Raw genomic sequence first — 24,703 nt, forward strand, 5'->3', positions numbered from 1 at the left:
GCCATCGCCGATCGCGTTAAATATTTGTCCATATACTGGGAGAGCGTGTGCGCCTTAGATTCTCTACTTTCTGGGGTCGGAGACGTCTTTAAAGGTTCGAATTTCGGGCAGGGCTCCCAGCAGCCGAAAATTCACTTCCTTCCCAGCTCACAGCATCACGTGACCTCATCTTCAAATGCTTTTTAAAAATTTGTTATTAAAATACACGTTCTGAGAAAAACTTTAAAAAAATCCCCCAAATTGAGAAGAAATCTGAAAACAAACTAAAACGTTTTTTGCCTGTGTATATCCCTACTAGGAAGTACCAAGATTCTAAGGAATAGGTCAAGGGTTTCGAACTCCACTCCATAAGGGCTACAAAATAGTCAGATTTTCAGGATATCCATAATGAATATATTTATTTATTACATTTGTATCCCACATTTTCCCACCTATTTGCAGGCTCAATGTGGCTTGTATATTACCGTTAACAGCGTTAGCCAATTCCGGTATGAACAAGTACATGGTTTGAATAATACGAAGTGATATTGTGGTGGAATGAGGTACATGTATGGTAGGTTGGATTGGGGTTCTTAGAGAGGGAGAGGGGAGGAAGAGTCAGGTAATGTTCATTAAGGTCTTTGGATTCATTGTGACGTAGGTGTCCAGGTATTTTATGTTGGGACGGTGGGGTATGCTCTTCTGAACAGGTCTGTCTTTAGTGCTTTCCGGAAGTCTAAATGGTCAAGCGTAGTTTTTACTGCTTTTGGCAGTGCATTCTATAGTTGTGCGCTTAAATAGGAAAAGCTGGCTGCATAAATGGATTTGTATTTGAGTCCTTTGTTGCTTGGGTAGTGGAGGTTTAGGTATGATCGTGTAGATTTTGTGGTATTTCTGGCTGGCAGGTCGATGAGGTCTGTCATGTATCCCGGTGCCTCACCGTAAATTACCTTGTGAACAGTCGTGCAGATTTTGAAAGTGATACATTCTTTTATTGGTAGCCAATGCAGTTTTTCTCGTAGTGGTTTGACGCTGTCAAAACGCGTTTTTCCAAATTTTAGTCTGGCTGCTGTGTTTTGGGCAGTTTGAAGTTTCTTTATGATTTAATCTTTGCATCCCGCATAGATTCCATTACAGTAGTCAGCATGACTTAGTACCATTGACTGTATCAGGTTGCGGAATATTTCCCTCGGAAAGAATGATTTCACGCGTTTAAGTTTCCACATTGATAAAAACATTTTCTTTATGGTGGACTTCGCTTGGGTCTCTAGTGATAGGTTACGGTCGATTGTCACTCTGAGAATTTTCAGGTTGTCTGAGACAGGGAGGGTGTATCCTGGGGTGTTAATGTTTGTGGGTTTGTATGTATTGTATTGGAATGATATGATGAGACAGTGTGTTTTTTCTGTGTTGAGTTTTAATTGGAATGCGTTTGCCCATGAGTTCATGATGTTTAAGCTGAGCTTGATTTCGTTGGTGATTTCTGCCAGATCGTGTTTGTAGGGGATGTATAGTGTAACGTCATCAGTGTAGATAAATGGGTTAAGGCCTTGGCTAGTGGCGTCATCATGAGATTGAAAAGGATCGGTGATAATGGTGATCCTTGCGGCACTCCACAACCTGGTTTCCACGGAGGTGATGTGTTTGTTTTTGATTTCACTTGATATGTTCTTGTAGTTAGAAAACCCTTGATTGAATTCAGAAAGATTTTTTATATGAGAAAGATTCACTTACCCACTACCTCCATTGTTTTCAAATCTCTCTCTTGCATATTGCATATTACTGATATTCTTCGAGGACAAGCAGGCAAATAATTCTCACATGTAGGTAACGCGATCCACTTTGCCTGGTCTGGAGCTTGAAACAGCTGTATAGAACACCATGCTCCCATTGCGCATGCACAAGTGACTTTCCGTCCACTGTGAGAGTGTGGAACCCGCAGTTCTCTTTTTTTCTGTGGTGAGGAGAGGACGTCATTTTTTACCGCTCCTCACAGTCGGTTCAGGATTGCTTTGAGAATCAATTTTCTTGTGCCTTCCCGATATTTTCTCCGATTTGTTTTAAGGGCCCTGTATACTAGGCAGCATTATAGGCGCGTTAACATTTTTAACACACATTAACCATGTATGTGCCTACAATATCCCTATAGGCACCTACATGGTTACGTGCACACTAAGTGTAGGCGCGCTAAAAACTCTAACGCACCTTAGTAAACATGGCCCTAAATTTGCTACTCATTGGCATAGTGTGACTGTTTTATTTGGGGGGGGGGGGGAGAGTGTGGCTTGGCACATTTGCATATTCATTTGCATATATACATATTCATTATGGCTATTAAAAAAAAAACAACAACAAACACAAACAGGAATATGAAGCATATCAAAAACAATAGGGCCAGATACTTTATGAAATAACACAAAACCCTACAAAAAGACACTCAAAACCTATACAGAAAACAACACACAACAGCCCTAACCCACCTATGAAAAGACAGTGCTATAAATATTACACTGGACCCTAGAGCACCAATATACCTGCTACTGGAAAACTGGAACAAGCTGGACTGTTACACATGCCTTCACAAACACTACATGCTAGCAGAATCCGTCACCTAAGCCACATATGCAGAACACGGACAGACCCTCATGTGATACAAAATAGGGAACCACAAAAAACATGCCCACAAAAACTGAAATATAGATCTCTTCAAGAAAGCCAGACTCTGTAAGCAGTGCAAATACTGGTAAAAGAGAAACAGAAACGTATTTTCTCCTGTACTCTGCAAAATACAATAATAGAACAAAATCTACATTTCACAAAGCAGGCACATCTTAGTCCTTAAAAAGCATTAAAAGAATGCTTTCTCTTCTACCTTTGTTGTCTGAGCATTCTATTTTTCTAGTTGGGCTGGCCCCAGTCTCTTTTCCACTTTCCATGTGTCAGTCTTCTCCTAAATTCTTTTCAGGTTGGCTTTTCTATTTCTTTGCTTTTCTCTTGTTTTCTTCCTGTCCTCCTCTGTATCTGTCTGGCACTGATCTGTCCTTTTACTCCCCCCCCCACACACACTTTTCTCTCACTCTTTATTCCTTAGTATCCATCTACCTACTGGCTTTGACCATCTCCCCCTCATTCTCTCTCCAGCACTCTCGTTCTCCCCTCTGTCTCTCCCTTACCCAGGTTCCTAAATTCCTCCTCCATCTTTCACCCACTTCATTAGTCTTCCATTCCCATACTCTGTACGCACCCTCTTTGCCCTCATCTACCCTCCACTGCATCTCATCGGTCCTAGCTCCATCCATGTCTCTCCTTCCTTCCCTTGCCTCCAAGGCCACTCTTCTGTCTGTTACCCTATACCCCATGCCCAATATCTTCTCTTTCACCATCTTTTTAACCCCTTTCCACCCTAACTCAACCCCCTTCAGAGACTCATCCCCTTCTGCTATACTCCTCACTAATACCCAATCCCTTTTCAGTGCCTCTTATCCTCTCTCCAGTCTTCCATGTCATTCACATTATGTCTCAACCTTTCCCCACATCATCCCATTTTCTTTCCCCTTCTTATCATATCCTGCTTTTTCCCCTCTCCCACCCCCCAGTCCCATCCATCTCCTGCCCTTTCCTTCTGCTCACCACTCCTCCCAGTCCCATCCATCATCTGCTTCTTCCCTCTTCCCCACCTCTCCCAGATGCAGATGGGATTCCATGTGCCCCAATGAAAGGAGAGTTTAATTTTACTTCCATTTAATTTCACTATATTCCATCTTTATAACACCAGGCTTCCCAAGGCAGATTACAACAACAATTAAGATGAACCCATCAAGAAACAGGATATCCTCACTGAAAATTGCTCATCTATATTGTATAGAACAGTGTAAATAAATGAGCACAAAATACAGTTTGTAACTGCTGCTTCTCTGCCAGCTGCTGCAATAATTTTTTAAGCTGTTTTAATGATATTCAATTGTTATTACTCCCATCTTCCTCCCTCAACCTTCTTCCCCCGAGCCTAGCTTTAATTTGTTTCAAAACTTGCCAGTGGCGGCAGCAATTCACAGGCACTGCCCTGCAGCCAGCCAACATCTTCTCTCTCTGCAGCGTGGCCCGCCCCAGAGGAAACAGGAAGTTACCTCAGAGAGGGCGGGCTACCGCAGTAGAGAGAGAATGTACTGGCTGCAGGGCAGCGCCTGTGAATCGCTGCCACCGTCAGGCAAGTTTTGAAACAAATTAAAGGTAGCACTCAGGGGAAGAGGGTTGAGGGAGGGAAGAAGGAAAACAGGAGATGCCGGTTGGGGAAGGGGGGGGGAGGAGTTGCAGCGGCAGCTAGAAGAGAAAGATGCTGGAGGAGGAGTGCCTCACAGGACCACCCCTGTCAGCAGGAGACTTTCCCACTTTGGCAGGAGTGCGGGAGATGATGCGAGAGACTTGGCATGTCTGGCGATGTAGGAGATGGCAAGCCGTTTGAGGAGGCACTTCCCCCTCTCGCCCCCCCCCCCCCAAACTACGCCCATGTGTATCATGTAACTATAGTTCAGATTCCTCTTTCCCACATGCATCACTTTGCTTTATTTATTGTATTCTTGATTGGCCAGTTTTTGCTCTTGTGGATAAGCTGGTATCGCTCTGGCATAAAGTGGAAAAGCTTCCTAAGGTGGTCACATGTAATAATCCTATTCCGGGCTGCAACTGACTCTGAGCTCATGCTTTGTTGTTGGCTGTTATTTGGATATTTCCACTGGAAACTTGTGCCACATATTCTCAATCAACACTCCTTTTATTTTGTTAAATGTTTGATTTTAATTTTAATTGATGATTGGATGGTGGCCAATGTAACGCTGATTTTTTAAAAAGGTTCCAGAAGTGATCCGGGAAATTATAGACCAGTGAGCTTGATGTCAGTGCCGGGCGAAGTGGTAGAGACTATTATAAAGAACAAAATTATAGAGCATATTCAAAATCATGGATTAATGAGACGAAATCAACATGGATTTAGTGAAGGGAAATTTTGCCTCACCAATCTATTACATTTCTTTGAAGGGGTGAACAAACATGTGGATAAAGGTGAGTCAGTTGACATTGGGGCTCATTTTCAAAACAATTAGACTTACAAAGTTCCATAGGTTACTGTGGAATTTTGTAAGCCTAAGTGCTTTGAAAATACGCCTCCACGTGTATCTGGATTTTCAAAAGGCATTTTGCAAAGTATATCTTGAAAGACTCCAGAAGAAATTGGAGAGTCATGGGATAGGAGGTAGCGTTCTATTGTGGATTAAAAACTGGTTAAAAGACAGAAAACAGTGAGTAGGGTTAAATGGTCAGTATTTTAAATGGAGAAAGATAGTGGGGTTCCACAGGGGTTTGTGCTGGGACCGCTGCTTTTTAACATATTTATAAATGATCTAGAGATGGGAGTAACTAGTGAGGTAATTAAATTTGCTGATGAGACAAAGTCATTCAAAGTTGTTAAATCCCAAGAGGATTGTGAAAAATTACAAGAGGACCTTACGAGACTGGGCATCCAAATGGCAGATGAAATTTAATGTGAGCAAGTGCCAGCCAATTAGCTCTGAAAGTTGCTAAAACTCAAATTTTGTGGTTACTGAGATTTGATTCTTCTTATTGTCCAGTTTTTTTTTTATTTGAAAGAACAATAATTGCGATTTTGCATGAAGTGAGAAGTTGGGGAGTGATTTTAGATACATCTTTCTATTTTAAACCTCAGTTAAGATCCAAGATGGCACCTGAAGCAGACGCGGGTGTGAGCAGCTCCTGAACGCTAATTGTTCTCTAAAGCATTGGACCTTTCTTAACTGTTATGGGAAAAATAAAGGGGAAAACCTCCGTACTCACCTCCTCGAGCCGGAAGGAATCTTCCACCATGCGGCAGGGGACTTTGGACGCGATGGTGGTGCGCACACCGGGACCTCCGGAGAATGCCTCGATGATGCCAGCGGAGATGCTGGGATATAGTACAGAGGGAGTCTCGTTGAGTTCTCCCTCTTTTACAGCTCCCCCGCGACCCGGTGAAGGAATGGTGGTACCGGCTACACAGCGCTGTGGAGTTCCCGAAGTTGGACAGGCCCTGGCAGCTGTGGTAGGAGGCCCCGTTGCCACCTCTTCTCCAATCAGAACATCAGAGCTGGCAGGACAGATTGTGCAAAGTCTGCCGCTGCCGTTGGTTGCTCGGGAGAACCTCTCCGGGAATATCTGGGATAGACCGGCTGTTGTTACCCTAGAGAGTTTATGGGCCGCGATTCAGGGTTTAAATTCTACCCTGCAACAGATTGTAAGTTCCACACGAGGAGAAATGGCGGAGATTAAACAAGCTCAGGAGCGGTTTTCCGGTAGGCTTGAGACTTATGACACTAAATTAGAGGCTCTTGATAATGAAGTATTAAGTTTTAAAAAATTTTCAGTGACAGTGGCTAAGGAGAAACTTTTCAATATCGGAAAATTGAACATTTGGAAAATCAAATTAGAAGAAATATTTTGAGAATACTGAATTTCCCTAAAACACCTTTAGTTTCACCACTGGAGATGTTTAAGAAATATTGAGGGAATATTGCTTATTCCTTCTGAAAATACTCCACCAATAACAAGAATACAATATATAACAGGAATAAACAATGTGAGATCCTCTCCTTTACCGGACTTGAATTTGACTGAATTCCTTCAACATTCTTTGGAAACAATAACAGAGAGAACCACTATGCTAGTGACATTTGCGCTCGCGCTGGATCGTAATAATGTCTTTAAGTTATATTTTTGCCATATAAATGAAGTGTTCTTAGGTTCTAAAATTCAAATATTTCCTGACTTATCCAGGGGTACTCAGAAAAGGAGGAAAGAATTTCTTTTGTTAAAACCTAGGGTGTTAGGAATTGGAGGATCTTTTCTGTTAAAGTATCCCTGTAGATGTGTCGTTGCCTTTAATTCTTTAAATTACATTTTCCTTGAACCTGAGAAACTTCTTGAGTTTATTTCCAGTAAAGAGTAGAATTGTTAACCCTGATTGTACTATTATGCATCGGCTGCACTACTACTACTACTATTTAGCATTTCTATAGCGCTACAAAGCATATGCAGCGCTGCACAAACATAGAAGAAAGACAGTCCCTGCTCAAAGAGCTTACAATCTAATAGACAAAAAATAAATAAAGTAAGCAAATCAAATCAATTAATGTGAACGGGAAGGAAGAGAGGAGGGTAGGTGGAGGCGAGTGGTTACAAGTGGTTACGAGTCAAAAGCAATGTTAAAGAGGTGGGCTTTCAGTCTAGATTTAAAGGTGGCCAAGGATGGGGCAAGACGTAGGGGCTGAGGAAGTTTATTCCAGGCGTAGGGTGCAGCGAGACAGAAAGCGCGAAGTCTGGAGTTGGCAGTAGTGGAGAAGGGAACAGATAAGAAGGATTTATCCATGAAGCGGAGTGCACGGGAAGGGGTGTAGGGATGGACGAGTGTGGAGAGATACTGGGGAGCAGCAGAGTGAGTACATTTATAGGTTAGTAGAAGAAGTTTGAACAGGATGCGAAAACGGATAGGGAGCCAGTGAAGGGTCTTGAGGAGAGGGGTAGTATGAGTAAAGCGACCCTGGCAGAAGATGAGACGGGCAGCAGAGTTTTGAACCGACTGGAGAGGGGAGAGGTGACTAAGTGGGAGGCCAGCAAGAAGCAGATTGCAGTAGTCTAAACGAGAGGTGACAAGGGTGTGGATGAGGGTTTTGGTAGAGTGCTCGGAAAGAAAGGGGCGGATTTTACGGATGTTGTAAAGAAAGAAACAATCTGCTGGATATGAGCAGAGAAGGAGAGAGAAGAGTCAAAGATGACCCCAAGGTTTCGAGCTGAGGAGACAGGGAGAATGAGAGAGCCATCAACAGAAATAGAAAACGGGGGGAGCGGGGAGGTGGGTTTGGGGGGGAAAATGAGAAGCTCGGTTTTGGTCATATTTAATTTCAGGTGGCGTTGAGACATCCAGACAGCAATGTCAGACAAGCACGCTGAAACTTTGGTTTGGATGCAAGGTGAGATATCAGGGGTAGAAAGGTAGATTTGGGAGTCATCAGCATAGAGATGGTAGGAAAAGCCATGAGATGAGATTAATGAACCAAGGGAAGAAGTGTAGATAGAAAAGAGGAGGGGACCAAGAACAGAACCCTGAGGTACGCCGACAGGCAGAGGGATAGAAGTAGAAGAGGATCCACCAGAGTGAACACTAACAGTAGATCCTCTCTGCTTCTGCATTTTTCTTTAAAAAAGTTCATTAATATATTTTTTTTGATCTTGGATACCACTATTGTGGACTTAATAACAGATATATTTTTTCTTTTCCTTTTTCTTATGAGTATTGTTAATTTTCAGAATTTCTTATATTTGTGTTTTATGCATGAATGTAAATGAAGAAATCTATAAATAAAAAATAAAAATACCTCAGTTAAGGGCAGTTCTAAAGGTAATATTTTTCAAAATTAGATTGGTTTCTACATTTAAAAATTTGCTTAGTCAAGACAGTTTTCATACTGTACTGCAAAGCTTAGTCATGCCGTATTTTGACTATTGTAATGTATAATGGTTTACCTCAAACGCCAGTATGAGCTCTCCAGGTAGCTCAGAACACAGGTGCTGAGATAATTTGAGACGTTTCACATTTTGTTCACATTACTTCTATTTTATAGGATCTCCATTGGTTTACCAATTATTTGGTGCATTGCTTAAGGTACAGATATTGTTTTTTAATGATGTCCGTTCTTGGTATTCGCGATGGTATGGTTTCCTAAAAACATTGCAAACTGCAAATTCGCAAATACTGAAAAATATAATTATGGGAAATAGAGGTTAAGTTCCAGCTATACCAATTTTTCCTCAAAACCGCAAAAAGTGAATACATGTCCCTGTAGGAAATATAGGGTTTTGGTACCTGCATTGAACAACAATTACTGTATCCCTCTTGACTGCTCTAGGATGCTTGGTGGCAGTTCCCAGAAGCAAACAAGCAAACACCAAAAACGCGAAAGCAAAAATGAAAGGAGCATGTCTATGAATACGTGAACTCAGTAACATGAATGGTGAATAGCTGCCTCTTTTTGCACCTCTGCAGATAAGTGACGTAGCGAATGCCAAATGCATGAATAACAAGAACAGACTGTACCCTTAAACATTGTTACTGAGTCTGAAAATTTACCATCTAACAAAAGTGCTGCATACTCAGGGTAAATGATTATTAGACATTCGCTCGTTTCACCAAGTCCATTCTAATAAAGATCGCGCCTGTATGTTTTGTGTGAGTAGATCTACTCTGTAAAATAATCGTTTTTTGAATCTAAGACATTTGAAATCAGTTCTTTCTGTTAGAAAGCAACTAAAAGCATATTTATTTCAGCAGGCTTTTTTTGAGCTGATTTGAGTTTTTGATCTTAATTCAGTCAGTTTTAATTATGTTTTAGACGAAGTTGCTTGTTTTAGTTTTGATGGATGTTTTGTTGTAACCCACTTACGTTTTATAGATAAAGTGGGATAGCAATGTGTAAAATAAATATATAATTTGAAGTCTTTTAAGACTTGGTGATTTGTGATCAAGGTAAAGTGAGTTAAAGACATCTATGCAGCAAAATGCTGAAGCACAGGTGAGTTTTAGAGGTCAGGAGCATCAAGAAAGTGTTAAATTGAATGTATTTGTCACACAGCAAATAAAATTGGTCTTAGGCAACAGTTGAAACATCTCAGCTCCCAGTTATAGTGGACAAAGAGCCCTTTTACTAAAGTGTAGTAAAATCTGGGCTTAATCAGGGCTTTCCCATGTGCTAAGCCCAGATTTAACATGGCACTTTTTTTAGGGCTATTTTTTATTTGCAGGTCATGTGTTAATGTTGAGGGGGGGGGGGGGGGGACTTCATATACTGCCTTTCTCTGGTTACAATAAAAGTGGTTTACATATTATATACAGGTACTTATTTTGTACCAAGGGCAGTGGAGAGTTAAGTGACTTCCCAGAGTCACAAGGAGCTATAGTGAGAATCAAACCCAGTTCCCCAGGTTCTTAGGCCACTGCACTAACCACTAGGTTACTCCTTCGCTAATGTTCCCACTAGCAGGGAAGACCTGAAAGAACTTAACATGGGAGCACTTACTGCCTCCTGTTTACGAGGCGCTAGATGCTCCCGTGTTAACTCTGCATTATCCAGTTAGTGAACACTGGATAATGCAGGAACACCCACTCTCCACCCATGACAATACCCCCTCTGAAAATATATTTAAAAATTTGATTATGTGCTGGTTAGCATGCGCAAACAGGCAAAATACCACAAAATGCTTTAATGCATTTCTGCGGTAGCCTATTCTTGTGCGCTAACCGCACATTAACTGTCAAGATTCTATATAACATGACTTAAGTTGCACATGCAAATCCAGTCATATTCTGGATTTATGCATGCAGCTTAATTAGTTAACAAGCCAATTAGGGCCAATAAATGCCAATTAAGCAATTATTGACACTAATTGGCTTTAATTAGAATTTACGCACTTAGCTGATGCATGTAAATTCTAAGTCACGTAGTTGAAAAGGGGGCATGGCCATGGGTGTGGAATGGGCGGATCATGGACATTTCTGAAATCTATGTGCATTGCTATAGAATACACCTGGCTGCGCCTAATTTAGGTGTCGGCATTAACACCAAGTTTTGCTTGGCGTAACTCTCCGCAATTAAATTTAGTCATGCAGACGGGCTCTCAGCGTATTCTATAAACTATGCAGAAATTTAGGCATATTCTAAACAGTACACATAAATTTAGGCACACTTTGTAGAATACGCCTAGGCGTATTTTTTTTGTGCCAATTTTTTAGGCGTGATATATAGAATTTAGCCCGAAGGGATTAATGCCCTCTAGTAAAAGGGCCCCAAACTGAAATAAGATGATCAAGTATAATAGGAAAATACATCAGGTTTAGACTTTCTGCTTGTAACCCACAAGACTCGTTATTTAGTCTTCCTTTTTCCTTCCTTTCTGCAGAAGCTGCAAAGCAGCAGCATCACAGTATTCAACTGTGGCAGTCAGTGCTTCTTTTAATCTCAGGCCACTGCAGTCAAGTAGTGTATACATGGATGCTCAGCACCAATATCCCGGTAGTGCCGGCACTGAATATCTGGGTGTAACGGGCAGGTCCAGAAGTTATTTTGGATAATGGCGATATTCAGCAGTGTTACCTGGATAACCACCTGGATAACTTAGAACAGCCAGAAGCATAGCTAGGTTTTGACATCACAAGGAGCAGATGTTTTGTAAAATAGGCACCAGTGCAAGGTTGAAGGGCTGATCCGCATAGGTGCTGTTTCATTCAATATCCATTTGGGGAAGTGACTGCTCCCCTTGCTTCCCCCCCTAACTACACCTCTGAGAACTGCATTGTGCTGTCCTAAGTTATCCGAATACCAGTATTGAATATTGCTGATCTCCAAGTAACTTCTGGCTTCAACCCTTGATCTCCTCAATGCTCTCTGGATAGTAGCTGGATAGTAGAGATTTGAAGCAGTATTATCCAGATAGTTCCACTGAAAATCTGAGTGTGACAGTCAGTACTACTTATCTGGATAGCAGCACCTGCTACCTCGATATTGAAATGTGTATATTACTGCACTGTATCATATTGCTATTACTAGGATTTAATTTGACTGTCTACAAGTTTTATCTCATTGTTTTAATGTGTTTTAGGCTGACATTTGGTCATTTTGCTATTGTTATACTGTTAATACAATGTAAGTTGTTTCTATGAAGCTATATATACTGTACACAGCCTTGAGTGAATCTCTTCATAAAGGCAGTTAATAAATCCTAATAAATTAATATGGATCTTTGAATATAGGGCCACTTTAGTGTAATAAAATGTTTGACAACTGTCAACTGAAATCATTGGATCTTGAGAGCTATAAAATTACCTGGGGCAAAACACTAATAAAAATTCAGTTTTATGGGCCTAATTTTATAAACAGGACACCTACGTGAGAAGTACAAAAAGCTGCCTATTTTAAGCCTATTTAAAGGCATCATAGGCGTTTATTTGTCTTTGTAAAACAGGCACCTAGAAGTGGCACCAGTAGTGTGTAAATACCAAATGTACACATTTACAGCTTCTTAGAAAGTGTGTTTGTATTCTAAACATGTATTTTTATATTTTATAAAATATCTGGTTACACAGCAACTTCTCCCCTGCTCCGCCCAAACTATGTCCCCAGGAACACCTACACATGACAGTACATGCCATCTTGTGAGTGCATGTATTTATATGCCTGTATACCATGGAGCAATTTTATAAATGAGCTTTACTCACAGAAAAAGGCCTTTATAAAGTTACTTTCTATGACAGTAATTCTATAACTGAGTACCGAAAATTAGGGGGCCCTTTTACAAAGGTGCATATCCAGTGTGTGTCAAATTTTCATTACCGTCCAGCTACCGCATGGCCTGAGTGGTAATTCTGAATCTGGAGTGTGCCAAAACACACAATAGAAAATATTTTCTATTTTCTACCGTGTGGCGCTTACCTGGCGGTAAACAGCAGTGGGCACACACTGCATGCCTACCGCCCAGGTAGCGCATGAGACCTTACCACTAAGTCAGTGGGTGGCGGTAAGGTCTGAGGCCAGAAATGGACACACACTGGTTTTTATTTTGCCTCACGTCCATTTCCAGCCCCTTAAAAAAGGGCCCTTTTTCCAGGATATGGTAAAAACTGGCCCGGCGTGCACCCAAAAGATGAGCTCACACTGCTGCAGGCCACTTTTTGCCACGGCTTAGTAAAAGGGCCCCCTAAGTGTCTAGATGCAGCATACTGATCATTAATTCTAGAGTGGCTTCAGGATGCCATCATAGAATGCAGTCATAAGTCGGCATCTACACACGTACATTTAAGTGCGCCTACTTATACCATGCCAATAGTAGCCGTAAAAGTGTGCGTCTAAATTTGGCACTTTAGCACAAGTTGCATATATCATTTACAGAATAGTACTGAGCTATATTTCAATCATTCCAAGGAATCGGATAAATCTGGGACCATGCCAAAGGCATCACTGAGATTGCTGGTCCTTTCAGGACTGCTACAGTTAACATTGTCTGTCACCATGGGCAAGCAAACTCCATTGTCTACTGGAGAGACCATTTTCAGCTGATTATATATTTTCTTTATGCTTAGGATGTCATCTTTGATCTGGGTGACCCTGTATGCTGGGAATTCATGCTCTTATGCATTGATAAACCTCTTTTGGCAATTTCTAAGTTGGAGGAAGAAGAAGATGTAGAAGAAGATGTCTGTGAAGTAAGTGGCATGAAAATCTGGGATCTCTGAGGAATTTGCTTGTAAGTTTTATTTAAATATTTGTTCTCATTAGAGGGGGTTTAGGTTGGAAGGGAGTTTATGAGAGGGGATTAAATAAGAAACTGATATCACCTCGTCTTTCGCTGTTCTATAAACCTTTTATGGATATGTTGATTTTTGATATTTTTGACATTGCTTTGTTGAATGACTCAATAGAAGATATTTAAACATAGAAACATGCTTATAAAATCTTTAAGTAATTCAAGGTGATAAGATTTATACTGCTAAAACAATTGTTAAAACAATAAATACATAAAACAAATGGTATGTCAGTAAAAGCAATCAGAACAACTGCAGCTGAACATAAAAAAATAGCAAACTCTAGAATGGCTCAATGTAAGCTACATCATAACTAAAGTTGAAGAAGAACATTACTTAACTTGCTGCAACAAAATGAACGCAAGTTAAAATCACCGTTAAGTTTTATTGAAGGATCATGATAGCCGAATCTATTGCCTTTTCTCTCTGTCTAGTGGTTTTGACTAGAGTTCATTTTGTTGCAAGTTAAATAATGTCCATCTTCAACTTTAGTTATGATGTTTTCATATTGTGAAATATTTTTGTACGTGCAGTTTTGTGTCAAAACTAAGCATCATTGGTGCCATTTAATGAATTTATATTCTGCTACTTGGTTTCAACATTGAAATAGTTTCACAGGAGATCAATTTTACAACATAGATAGCCCTGGAAGCAGGTAACATCGCCAAAATGCCTTGATGATTTGCAGCGCCTCTTTTTGACTCTGTATATGTTTGGTGTTGGGCGTTCATTTCAACTTTGAACTTGACAAGCCTGCATTAGTTAAGTACTGTTTCATATATTCCAGTGCTGACTTGTCAAGTTTGAGTTTTCCTAGGTATGTTGATGTTCATTGAAGTCAATATTCACTAGTTCTCACTTGCATGAGGAAATACACTTTCCCCCAAATTATATAAAAGTCACTAAAAATTGAATGTGCACATTTGGGCATATGCCCAATTTAATTGAATAATGAGCCAATTTGATTTGTGCTAATTGGATTTCATTAAAGTTTGTGCGTGTAAATTGGGGGCATTCCCACAGTTTATACGCTTTGTTATAGAATAACAGGGATTTGCACCTAATTTAGGCATGGGGATTTACACCAGGGTTTTGTTGGTGTAAATAGTTGTGCCTAAATGTAGTTGTGGTTCTCTGAGGACAAGCAGGCCTATTTATTCTCACAAGTGGGTAACGTGGTCCCACGTTGCCGGGTCTGGAGCTTCTAACATGCTCAAAACGGAGCTTTGTGGAGCGCAAGATGTGCTCCACCGTGCATGTGCGAGTGCCTTCCCGCCCACCACGAGGGTGCAGTTCCCGCAGTTCTTTTTTTACTGTGGTGAAGAGAGGCTGTGCTTTTTCGTTTCTGTTCACACACCCGGTCCAAAAGAGCTTTTTTGGTGCCTTTCAGTATTTTTTTTGGAAGATTCTTTTGTGCCCATTTTTGGGTCCACGCTTCCCTTAAATTTTTAGTTTATTTTGACCTTTTTCAAGTTTCCTTTATTTTCCTGTCAATAGGCCATGTTTAGGCCTTGACGTCCTATTCTTTTTTTTTCTCAATGCTTTGCCCCTTTTTCTGGCACCATCAAGCTGTTTGATTTCACTGCAGAAGTTTTTCCATCCATGTCATCTAAAGGTCCCAGTGGCTTTAAGCACTATACCTGGTGCAATCGGACCATCTCTGGTGCAGAAACCCATTCTTGATGTCTTCAGTGCTTAGGGCCTGACCATAACCCTGCTAACTGTGTCCTCTGTCTGCTTATGCATAAGAGGACTCAGGTATCCAGAGAGGCTCAACAGGACAAGAATTTTGGAGCCAGGACCAAGTCCTCAATGCTTGAATCGACATCAGAGTTGGCATCAATGTCGAAGACTGCATTGGCAGCATCTATCCCTGGCAAGGCTGCTTTGAGACCCATGGACACTAGGAGTAGTATTGCGTTGAGTGGGTCTCCATCTGTCTCAATGCTGACTGCTGGACAGGGCCCCCGGGACCGGCCTGTGTCGGAACCAACCCCGAGGCGACAAGAGGATTTGATGTTGTCCTTGTCAGTACAAGGAGTGTCTGTGCCGAGCTTCGGGCGAAGGCTAAGAAGCACCAGCACTGGTCCTCTTCGACGCATGGTGCCGGGAGCTCCAGGGTGTTGAGAGAGTCAGTACCTGAGAAGCGTTGGTGCCGGGAGGATCACTCCCCCTACAATATTCCTATGGGCACCTACACAGCACGTGCTAATTTTGTGCATGCGATAAAAACGCTAGATCACCTTAGTAAACAGGGCCCTAAAAATGTTTTCCACTTCTTTTTGGTTATTTTCTTGTGGTAAGAACTTTTTAGGACTGTTTTATTTTCTGAGGTAGCTCACGTTGAGCCATTCTAATATTTGTTGTTTTTTTTATTTTCAGCTGCAGTTGTTCTGATTGCTTTTACTGACACACCATTTGTTTTATGTATTGTTTTCAACAATTGTTTTAGCAGTAAGCGTTTTATCTGATTAATTCACCTTTAATTACTTAAAGATTTTATAAGCATGTTTCTGTTATGTACCACATTGTTATCAGAAGTTTTGTTAATCTGTTCGGTATCATAATGGTTTCAAATGTCTTTCATTTGTTTTAATGGTCAGATATTAATGCATGTTACTTAAATATTCATGTTATATTTAAACATTACATATTCAGCATAAGCAGGTACAGATATATTATGTTTTGACAACATCATGTCTCTACCTATCATGTATGCTTTCTGAAAAGATTTTATTTTTGTGAGCATTGTGTAATGTTGTTTTACATCAGTATGGTTCATTGCACGTTTGTTAGAATTATCAAACGATTTTAACAAAATATTTTTTAAACATATTTACATTTATTGCAGATGTCTTACCCCTGACACGGGCGGATGCTGAAACGCATCAGATCCTAGAATTATTTTGGCAATAAAATCGCCTTTTACCATACTGGTGTTTTGTTTTTTTTCACCCTCTTCAGTGACTTATTGTCTCTGACTTTGATCACCTTCAGGGTGAAGGTCAGGGCTTGTTTAGTCCTATGAATGTCCTTCTCCAACAATATTTCTCTTTTCCCAGGAGGAAAAGGAGGAGAAGATCTTCCACATGCCACCATCCTGGGTACAGCAGATTGAGTTGTCACCTAAAGGTAATGGATTGCAAGTCTTTTTTTTTTCTTCTGTGTAAAATTTTGGTTTAACTCACTTTTAGAAGACACTGAATTTAGGCAGCAAGAACAGGCGTAAGTGACTAACAGAAAAGTACATGCCATATTTTGATGGGGTGTACTATACTGGTGGGCATGCGCATGACTGGAATTTGGCGCAAAGGGGTGAATTCTGTAAAAGGCACCTAAAAATTGTGTTATGATTGGGGTCAGAACCCCTCTCAAACTTACCTCTTTCCTGGGGGTCAGCTTCTTAGCTGGCTTCTGTTTCTTTTCTCTGTCCTTTCTGAGCTGGCTCTGTCTCTCTGTGCTGGCAGCTTCCAGCAGCATGGGGTTAATTGTTTTCCTTTACTACAGCTGTGTGGGTGGACTGAGTTAGCTCTACCTCTCTTTGGGTGTACTGGCTTCAAGTGCTTCACGGTGTTGCATTGGTGTGGGTTGGGCCTCTCTGGGTCAGTGTGCTTTTGCCGAGGTCTAGGGAGTGTGACATCATCAGGGAGGGCCTTGATAATGAAGTGGTGTTGTTTCCTTCAGAGCCTTTGCAACGGTTGTGTTTGCTTTAGGTAGGGTGGTGCAGTGTGCACTTCTGACTTTGTGTCTAGTTTCCCTGCTTGATTTTGCTAAGGTCCAGGTTAGTGTTAGTGCAGTGTGCACTGGTGTTTGTGTGTTTAGCTTTCCTGCTTTTCCCTTGTGGTTCCCCTGCTTTTCCCTCTTGGTTTGGAAGCATTGCTGTGTGTAGGGCTTTGGAAGCTCTGTTGCTGTTAGAAGTACTTCAGGGTTTGGTGTTGTTAGGAACACTACAGATTTTGCTGTTAGAAGTACTTCTGGTGTTTGTGCTATTGGGAGCATTGCAGTCTTTGCTGTTTGGGTTTTGGGTGCTGTAGAAAGCACTTCAGTTTGCTGTTAGAAGTACTTCTGGGTTTGATGCTGTTAGAGGCACTTCAGTTCGCTGTGAGAAGTACGTCAGTAGCTTGGTGCTTAGTGGAACCTGGGTTAGGTTAGTGCGGTGATGCACTGCTGTAGCGTGGAGGCTTAGGAAGCTCCTTTGCTAGCGTGTGTTTGCTTTCCTGCTTTTTCCTTGTGCCTTCCCTGCCTTCCCTTCTAGTGCTAGGAGCTCTTTTGGTTGTTTGGTGCATAGGAGCACCTTAGTTAGTTTAGAGTTGTAGAGCACTGCTTGTAGCTTGGTGCTTAGTAGCACCTGTGTTAGCTTGTGTATTTAGTTCCCTGCTCTGTTAGTTTAGGGCTTAGGAAGTCCCTTTGTTGAGCAGGGCTTAGGAGCTCCTGTTTAGTATAGGGCTTAGGAAGTCCTTTTGTCAGTTTTCTGTTAGGAACACTCCTGCTGGGTTAGGGCTTGGGAGCACTTAGATCAGTTTAGGTTTAGGAGTACTTCTGTTTCCAGTCCTGGTCCCTGTGTCATCCGGTATCCGGTAAGTCCTGCCGGCCACTCGAACCCAAGGGCTCAACCCTTGCGGGGGGTGGGGGGGGGGGGTAGTGGCCAAGCGCAGGTGAAGCTGTGCGGACCAGTCCAGTGTGTTCCGGTCCGGTGTGTGTTCCAGTCTGGTGCGCTCCAGTCCATTGTGTTCCAGTCCTGTGTCCTCCAGTCCGGGGGATTGCAGTCTAGTGTTCCAGTCCTGTGTTCTCCAGTCTGGGGGATTCCAGTCCATGTGTTCCGGTTCGCTGGGCAGTGCCTGCAGTCCCTGCCGGTGTGCTTACCCAGTGTTGGTTGGTGGGTTTTGCCTGCTGCTGTCGCTCCTCGGCAGCAGCCCAAGGGCTCACGTTTGCTCCAGAGCCCGGCCCCGTGGGCTCTGAACCTGAGAACCTGACAAATTGTTGCAGAAAAAAACGCTCAAGCGCTGTTCAATAAACCGCATCTAAAGTTTGTAAATAATTGTCACAAATTGAATGCAGTGAAAAACAGGTTCAGGCTTAGTTAAACGTGCTTTATAGAAAAGTACTTTAATGCAGAGGTCACGTGTAAATTTAGGCGAGTCCATTTGCACCAACGAAAACGTGGTGCAAATGTCTGCACCTAAATTTACACACGGAACCCTCTTATTCTATAATTGCACATGTAAGTGGAATCCACACCCACGCTCCGCCCATGCCCAAGCTACACCCATGACCCTCCCATTTCTATGTTCCCTTTTCTGGGACACACGTAAAATGTAGGCATGGATCATGCGCCTAAATTTACGTGCACCCATGTTAATTGATTTCAGTTAGTGCCAATAATTGCTTGTTAAAATGCAGTTATTGGTGCTAATTGGGTCATTATTCAGTTAAACTGTGTGTGTAATTTGGGAATGCATCCAAATTTGTGTGCACAATTTTTAGCATTCTTTATAGAATTAAGGGGACAGTGCAAATATGCACTTAAATTGTAGTATTCTCTAACTTACGCATGCTCTGACTAACATCTAGGCACAGGCATTTACAGTAGCTCATTTCCCTTTTGTGGACATGCAAAGTTATTCCTCTGACACTAACAACATTTCAAGTTAGGTAGAGGAAGTGTACAGAGCACATTCAAAGAGCAATGTAAGTTTGATCAAAGGGCAAATAATCATGGGCGTAGTTTGGGGGGGTGAGGGGGGCATTGCTCCCCCCAAACGCAGGGCCGGCGCTGCGCAAGAGCAGGCAGCTCTCAGACGGTCCCTCCTTCCTGCCCTCAGCTCCCCAACCGACAGCCCTCCTTTCCATTCCTTCCCCCCCCCCCCCCCCCCGCGTGTAACCCTTTTACTTTCAGGCGCAGCGACGGCAGTGAAGAAGACAACACAGCAGGCTTGCCTCCAGCTTCTCCCTTCCCTCACACAGTGTCCTGCCCTCACGGAAACAGGAAATACATCATCGCAGAAGGTGGGACACTGTGTGAGGGAACGGAGAAGCTGGAGGCAAGCCTGCTGTGTGGCCTTCTTCACTGCCCTTGCTGTGCCTGAAAGTAAAAGGGTTAAACGCACGGGGGTGGGGGGGGGCAGGAAGGAACGGAGAGGAGGGCTGTCAGGGAGCTGAGGGAGGGTAGGAAAAAATCACTGGACATGGATGGGAGGGGAGAGCAGGGGAGAGAAGAGATCGCTGGACATGGAGAGGAGGGCAGGGGGAGAGAAGAGATCGCTGGAGAGGAATGGAGGGCAGGGGAGAGAGGAGAATTGCTGGACATGGATGGATGGAGGGGGCAGGGGAGAGAGCAAATTTTCTGGATATGGATGGATGGATGGAGGAGAGGGCAGGGAGAATGGAGAGTTGCTGGACATGGATGGATGGAGGGGAGGGCAGGGGAGAGAGGAGAATTGCTGGACATGGATGGACGGAGGGGGCAGGGGAGAGAGCAAGTTTGCTGGATATGGATGGATGGAGGAGAGGGCAGGAGAGAATGGAGATTTGCTGGACATGGATGGATGGAGAGGAGGGAAGTCAGGAAGGAGATGCGCATGGATGGAGGGAAGGGAAGAGGAGAAATGCTGGACATGGATGGAGTGGAGGGCAGGGAAGAGAGGAGAAATGTTGGACAAGGATGGAGGGAAGGAAAGACAAAGGAAGGAGATGCACACAGATGGAGTGGAAGGGAGAGAGTAGAAATGCTGGACATGGATGGAGGGGATGGAAAACAGAGGAAGTAGATGCACATGGATGGAGGGGAGGGGAGAGAGGAGAAATGCTGGATATGGATGGAGGGGAAATTGCTGAATTTAAGGGCTGGATCGGAACACTTTGAGGGCAGATGCTGAAACTGGAGAAAGGATAGGGACAGGGCTACAGATGGTAGACAGGACGCTTAAGGATACAGGAGGATGGTGGACATGGTGAGAGAAAAAATATCAAATGGAAAGAAGACACTGCATAAAACAGAAGACACTGGGACCAAAGCGAATAGAAAAACTACATGATCAGACAACAAAGGTAGAAAAAAGTATTTTATTCAGAATTTATTAATTGGAATATGTCAGGTTTTGGAAATGTGCATCTGTGATATTTTGCATGTAAGTTTCAATTTTTCTAGTATTGCTGCATGCTGAGTCTGACTTCTTGAGGTAACTTTCCAGTTCAGTATTTTGCCTTCATATTTTTTTATTTCTAGTTCCTTGTGTCATATCTATTGTGTCATGTGTTTTTTCATGTGTGATCAAGGTGCAGTATTCTGGTAGTGTGTAGTATTTGCAGCCCTTTTTGTTTTGTTTTTTCACTAGGTAGTGTACTGGTGTTTTAGAGCCCGGTGTAATTACAGTGCTGCCTTTCCACACATAAGGTTGTAACTCGTCCTGTTCTTGGAATTAGTGCTGTTATGGTTTGGTAAGGTTATGAGTGTGTTTTTGCACAAGTTTTTTGTATAGTGTTTCACAGTGGAGAGATTGTGTGTTGGCCTTACTGAGGTGGCACCAAAACATCAGAAAAGGTTTTAGAGCCTAAATCATGACATACTACCTCTTGAAGGATTTACATATAGAGCTTATGCATTTCTAAGGTCTACACTGGCATGTTATGGGAAAGGGGGTGGGGAAATACTACTGGAGAGGAAGAGGGAGTGCTGGGTAAGGAGGAAAGAAGGAAGGAAGGAAGGGAGATAGAGCCGGCTTTTTTGGGAATAACCATAATGTATATGTATTTATTTATTTATTTGTTGCATTTGCATCCCACATTTTCACACCTATTTGCAGGCTCAATGTGGCTTACAATTGTTCCGTAATGGTGATCACCAATTCCGGAAAGAGAGAAATACATAGTTAAAATATGGAGGTGACAGAGTGGAATTAGGTAGTCAAATAAATAAAGTTCATTTTCGTAATAAGAAATAAAAGATAATTGGATAAAACTTCAATCGTTGTAGTAGATTAGACTTGAACAATCAGGAATAAAGAGTTACATTTTGTGTAGTTCTGGTGTAAGTTTTGTTATTGGTATTTAGGATAGATCTTTGTGGTATGCCTTACTGAATAAGTTAGTTTTCAGTAATTTTCAGAAATTATTTATGTCGTGTGTTGTTTTTATTGATTTTGGTAATTCATTCCATATTTGCGTGCTTATATAAGAGAAACTGGATTCATATGTTGATTTATATTTTAGTCCCTTGCAGTTGGGGTAGTGGAGATTCAGGAACGTACGTGATAATTTAGTAGAATTTCTGGTTGGTAGGTCTATAAGGTCTGATATATATCCCGGAGCTTCACCGTGTATGATCTTATGAACCAGAATGCAGACCTTGAACGTAATATGTTCGCTCAGTGGAAGCCAATGTTATTTTTCTCTTAGGGGACTGGTATTTTCGTATTTCGTTTTTCCAAATATGAGTCTGGCTGCCATGTTTTGTGCAGTTTGGCGTTTCTTAATGATTTGTTCTTTGCATCCGTCATAAATTGCATTGCAGTAGTTAAGTTGACTTAATACCATTGATTGTACCAGTCTGCAGAATATTTCCCTTGGGAAGAAAGGCTTTCTTCTTTTGAGTTTCCACATTGATTGAAACATTTTCTTTGTTGTGTTTTTCGCATGGCTTTCTAGTGTAAGATTTCGGTCAATTGTAACTCCTAGAATTTTTAAACTGTTTGAAACAGGAAGGGTAAAGTTAGGGGTACTTATAATGATGGGTTTTTAATTGTTATGTTGTGATGAGAGGATGAGACACTGTGTTTTATCTGCATTGAGTTTCAGTTGGAATGCATCCACCCATTAATTCATAATTTGGAAGCTGTGTTTGAATTTTTTATATATCTCATACATATTCATTATGGTTATTCCCAAAAAGCCAGCTCTTTCTCCCTTCCTTCCTTCCTTCCTTCCTTCCTCCATATTAGCCTATTCATTTGCATTTACAGTGCACGCCATTTAAGTGCACTTCAGATAAACGCGTGCTCTGTTTAACTGCATGCCGTACTTCGGTCCCGTTTTTGGCGCCATCAATTTCTATGGGGACAAACTTCAGTTTAGTGCACCACTGATAAGTGCAAGTTTCGCTTATATGCATGGTTTAAGACCGCTCCTCTGCAGGAAAGACTCCGCATAAGCGCGCGCACAGAATATGGAAGCCGATTGGCGCGTGACAAAGGGGCGGTAATTTTAAATCTCGTTGGTTAACTGCCACAGGCAGAATAAGCGAAAGAATGTTGTAAGAGTGTACACTGGAGTCGTTGTTGTTGTCGTTGCACAACTGTAAGACTTTAACACTGGCTGAACGAATAGAAGTTCTTAAAAAATTAGAAAACAAACAAAGTCAAGCATCTATTGCTAAAGAATATGGTGTCAATCCCAGTCAAATTTCACGTATCTTGAAGCAGAGAGACCAGCTTCTGGAAGACTGGCAAAACAATACAAATCCACACTGGAAACGAAAATGGGCGGGAAAAGCTGAGGAGGTAGCTCTTCTTCAGTGGTTTTCTCAAGTCAGGAGCATACAGTTTCCTGTCAGTGGTCCACTGCTTATGGAGAAAGCTAATCAGCTAGCTGAAAGTCTTGGACTAACTGAATTCAAAGCCACTGTTGGATGGTTGGAAAGATGAAAGGAGAGGAACAACATAAAATTCAAGAAACAGCATGGTGAAAAAGAAGACGCTGGACTTTGGTGCTGAAAATTGGGTTGTTTCAGTTCTTCCTACCATCTTGAACAAGTTTGCACCTTGTGACATTTTCAGTGCTGACGAAAATGGATTCTACTGGCGAGCGATTACTGATGGATCACTTGCATTCAAACAAGCCGAAACTACAGGAAGTAAAACGTCAAAGGACCGACTGACGATCCTCCTTTGCTGCAATATGGATGGGAGTGAGAAGTTGGAACCACTCGTCATTGGAAAGAGCAAACAGCCCCATTGCTTCAAGAATGTTAAGCGACTTCCTGTGTCATATGAGGCTAACGCAAATTCATGGATGACTGGGGAAATTTGGAAGCAGTGGCTAAAGAAGTTAGACACTAGAATGCGGACACAAAAGCGTCAGATTTTGTTGCTTTGTGATAATTATGCTGCACACAGTGATGATGTCAGGCTGTCTAACGTCAAGGTGGTCTTCCTGCCACCAAACACTACCTCTCTGATCCAACCTATGGATCAGGGCATTATAGCCAATTTCAAACAACATTATCGGGCTCTTGTGTTACGTCGTCTGATGAGCGTTATGGATGACCAGACTGGCAAGGATAAACATGCTGTTGAACTGGCTTGTAATCTATCACTGTTGGATTCCCTACATATGCAGAAAGAAGCCTGGAATCATGTTACACAGGCAACCATTGTGAACTGCTACAAGCAGGCAAGCTTTGTTAGGGATATGGCGAGGGACGAAATAGATGCAGCTGTTGCAAACGCGTCAGATGAACAGGCTATTGACATCCCAGCCTGTGTTACTGAAGAGGAGTTTCATCACTACGTAGCTGTTGATTACGATCTACAAACAGCTGACAACAGCACTGACGTCCAGATATGTGCCTACACGCAGGCAGCGGCTGATGATGAAACAGATGATGAAATGAGCAGCGAGGCACATGCTGACGAAATTCAACAACCTCCTGTCACTTTTGCAAGCGTGCTGGAGAGTCTCAACACCGTGCGGGCCTATCTGGAGGCCACTGGATGTCAGTGCTGAGACAGTTTTTACTGTCTGGCAGACGTAGTCTGTGGAACTCACAAACACAAGAGTGTACATAGGACTATGACTGATTACTTCAAGTAAGCCTAATGTCAGTTAACGGAGACTATACTGTACGTATAATAAACAGTACTGTAACTATGTTTATCAGATGTCAAGCTTCTTTTTTGGGTCACAACGGTTAAGTGCACTGCCTTATTGACAGGCTTAATCTGTAGACAACAAGGAAGTGGAACTGTGAAGCTGGGGGAGGAGGCAAGCAAGTCAGGGGAAGAAACAAAAGAAGAGGGGATGAAGTGAGTAGAGTGTTTCTTGCTCTGCTCCAGCCTTACTTTCTCCCCTCCTCTTCCCTGTAGGCTGCCTGGATTAAGGGCTAGAAAAAACTCTAGACAGCTCAAAACACTGCAGCCAGGTTCATATACAAAATCTCTTGTTTTGAAAGTGCCTTGCCTTTACTAATCAAATTACACCGGCTTCCCATCAAAGTAAGAATCACCTTCAAATTATGTACCTTTATCTTTCAAATACGTTATCAATAGAAATCAAACAAAATAAAACATGGAAAAGAAAATAAGATGATACCTTTTTTATTGGACATAACTTAAT

At 42.1% G+C, this 24,703-nt stretch overlaps 1 protein-coding gene across 4 annotated transcripts in view; it reads left to right on the forward strand.

Moving 5' to 3' along the window:
• Positions 1-24,703, forward strand: part of DRC7 (dynein regulatory complex subunit 7) — a 173,420-nt gene that overhangs the window by 76,634 nt on the left and 72,083 nt on the right. For all 4 annotated transcript variants that reach the window (XM_030203566.1, XM_030203565.1, XM_030203564.1 and 1 more), the window contains 2 exons: positions 13,154-13,276; positions 16,438-16,507. In XM_030203566.1, coding sequence (XP_030059426.1) covers positions 13,154-13,276; positions 16,438-16,507 — 193 coding nt within the window. The remainder of the gene's footprint in view (positions 1-13,153; positions 13,277-16,437; positions 16,508-24,703) is intronic.

The sequence above is a fragment of the Microcaecilia unicolor genome, chromosome 5 (genome assembly GCF_901765095.1).
Source record: "Microcaecilia unicolor chromosome 5, aMicUni1.1, whole genome shotgun sequence".
Classification (NCBI taxonomy): Eukaryota; Metazoa; Chordata; class Amphibia; order Gymnophiona; family Siphonopidae; genus Microcaecilia; species Microcaecilia unicolor.